General features: G+C 37.7%; 1 protein-coding gene across 1 annotated transcript; it reads right to left on the bottom strand.

Moving 5' to 3' along the window:
* Window positions 1-663: 663 nt before the first annotated feature.
* Window positions 664-2,680, bottom strand: LOC130013142 (uncharacterized). The gene is given in 4 exon segments (XM_056101737.1): window positions 664-671; window positions 991-1,114; window positions 1,405-1,921; window positions 2,673-2,680. Coding segments are annotated over 4 exon segments (657 nt in total).
* Between the last annotated feature and the right edge of the window lie 348 nt (window positions 2,681-3,028).

The following is a 3,028-nucleotide window of genomic DNA, read 5'->3' as shown; positions in this document are numbered from 1 at the left end:
TGAGGATTTTCTTTTCTTTAAGTTCACACTTCCTTTATTTAAACAATTGTTTCCATTCCTTTGATGATACTTTCTAAGGCATCTTCCATTTGTTGAGTTTCTTTTCTGCTGGAGGATGACTGGCACTATGTGGATCATTTGGCCAAAAAAGGTGTCCAGAAAATGCTGGTGAAATTTTTATCATAGCTGTTGATTTCGTTAGAAGAGTACTGTATGATGGTGGTTGTCGCTTCTTAACTTCTGATAATAGATTTTCAACATCAATCTCTGTGAATGACTTTGATGTTTGGAGTGAAACTGGGGGTATATTGAAATCAAGCGCCTCACACAGAACCTGAACATCTGAGTTGTCCTTTTTGGATTCTATATTTTCTGTAAATTACTAGAGTTTTCAAGTGGAACTGGTTCAATATTTTCTTTAAATGGGATGTCCGCTATATCAATTTCATCATGTAGTATTAATATCTCTGGGTGAACTGGGTCTACGGGTCTACACCATTATCCGGATTGGGTTTTCTTCTCCAATGTCATAATGGGGTGAACTTGTATTTGGAACTTGTATCAATATCACTGTACCCGTTATCATTTAAATCTGTTAACACCATCAATGCTATTTTGTAATTTGAAACGTCTGTTTCATTTTTAGATACTATGTCAGGCCTGCTAGACTTCTGTAACAGAGGTGAACGGTTATCACTAATAGATTATGAAAAATCAACTGCTTTGGGATGGAAGGAATAACCCACAGGTTTTAAAACCATTTGATATTGCTTTTCTGGGGTCCGATTTCATGGCCAGGTCTAACATAAGAACAAATGTTAATCAGGATAGTGATTTTCCTAAGTTGTCTGATGGCATATGTCAATTTCTTACATGTTATTCCTTTGGACTTTGAGGGGCTGAAATCGGAAACATCAGCAGGTTGTAAAATGAGGGTGGCATTGGGAAATAAACAATATAAGATGATTCCATGGGAGCTACAAACATTACTAAGATGATATGTCAAGTGTGTTTTATGTCCATCAACTACAAGTAACACTAGAAGTGGTACTGCATTCTCTGAGAGCCGAGGATGCAAAACATTAGCCACATATTCATCAAAAGTTTTTGATTTCTTCCATTCAGATTCAGACACCCCAATAGCCCACATGTCTGATACTGACTTCAATACATCTTTGGGATGTCTCACATATGGGTAGGGTTGCCTGTCCAACTTCGTGGGTTTTCTCCAGGTCCTCCAGTTTCCTCCCACTGCTAAAGACCCATACGCGCAAGCGAATTATTGAAATAAAATTGAACCATATGGAAATACACTGGCTGAAAAGGATCCCAATACAGTTAGGTTTTCTTTTTCGTTTCCTTGAGCAATTTCATACACATTTTCCACCCTCTTGGACCAAGGACTTTTCCACTTTTAGCTCATAGTTGAAAGTTGGTCTCGTCAGAATTAAATATTCAGCTTATATTCTCCAAAATGGACCGACAGGTTTCCGTCTCAAGGTAATCGTGCAACCCCTTAAACCAGCTTTTTATGTTAGCTTCAGTCAATCCAGCTCTTGCTTTGTTTATTGTTTCAACAGTAGGTACAGAAATTGAGGGATGTCTCACAAGAAATCTCTTGTACCACGTTTCACCCAAACAGTTGTTTCTGAGGAGATTTTTCTGACCATCTTCATCTATTATTCGTTTCACTGTGTTTGTCACATCAGTTTTCTTTCTAGGACGGCCGGTCATGGATAAATCAAGAATCCATTTCTCTTGCATATCCTCTTCAGCTGTTGTTAAAACGGTATTTGGACTTATTTTTCTTCCTTCAGGAACCCTTCCATGAAGCTTGTCCTGAAGAGGTGACCTCAGTATACCGAACTCAGCACTGGCTGTACGCAGACTTTTACCATCTCGTCGAAAAACTTTGTCGCACCTGAACGTGACAATATTTCACAGCTTGAGAACACACCACCAAATAATGACCTGGATGGCACTCTCTGGTGATATGGGGGTGACTGATTCGGGATGGAATATGTCTAATGATGACTGATCAACTTCATGCACTGGACAAATTATTGAAAATAGTTCACTGTAACTGCACCACACACTGCACCAGTATTGGGTGTGGTTGTTGACGTGCCAAACTGACAGTTGTGATAATAGCATCAAACCTGACATTAGTGCAGATGGAGTGGTTAACGATGATGATGATGCTCTACCTAAGGTTGCCGCGATACTCTGGGGATGGCGATATATCGCGATAATTAGGTCAGGCGATAAAATTATTGTCTGAAATCTCAAATATCACTTTATCACGATATATCGCGATAATTCTAAAAAAATATAGCGGAATTTTCATACATTAAATCCGTTCAAAATACTCCAAAAATTAAGAAGAAATCAAATTATAACAAATGCTGATACTAGATCAATTCCATTTTCTAAATTCCACAACGGACTTTGAGACAGCAGTTTTTAACGCAAAGGACCAACTGACCGACATTAGTCTCATGTATCAAGTACATTTCACTGAATAATATTAATCATTATCATACATGTGTTGGCATGCTTTGATATACCCCCATGAAGAAAGCATCCACAATATTTATAATTATGATTGATATTGTAAAGGTAAGGATACCCCTACTCGGAATGATACAGTTAAACTGCACGCGACAATATACGTCACCATAGTAACGAAGAGGAGGTTTATCATTGATTACCCAGTCCGTTGAAAATTACATTGATATTTTACATTGAAAAATCGTCTAGATAATATTTCTTTTATTCTTTGAATAAAATGGCTTCTGAGCTTGAAACTGTCAAAGTCAATCAGAATATTTCTGATGACAGTTCGGCAGACGGCAAAAACACACTGCTGTCGACACGAAAAAGAGCATTTCTTCTGTCACTCATACAGGAATATTTTAGTTTAAAAAGAACAGATATTGAGTTAATGAATATTTATTCGGTATTCCGGTCATTCCAGCTGATCAGAATAGAATGATCTGGGGTGATGATACCTACAGGAATAATCTTA

The sequence above is a fragment of the Patella vulgata genome, chromosome 6, assembly GCF_932274485.2.
Source record: "Patella vulgata chromosome 6, xgPatVulg1.2, whole genome shotgun sequence".
NCBI classification, from domain to species: domain Eukaryota; kingdom Metazoa; phylum Mollusca; class Gastropoda; family Patellidae; genus Patella; species Patella vulgata.
This window is presented reverse-complemented; position numbering and strand designations above follow the sequence as displayed.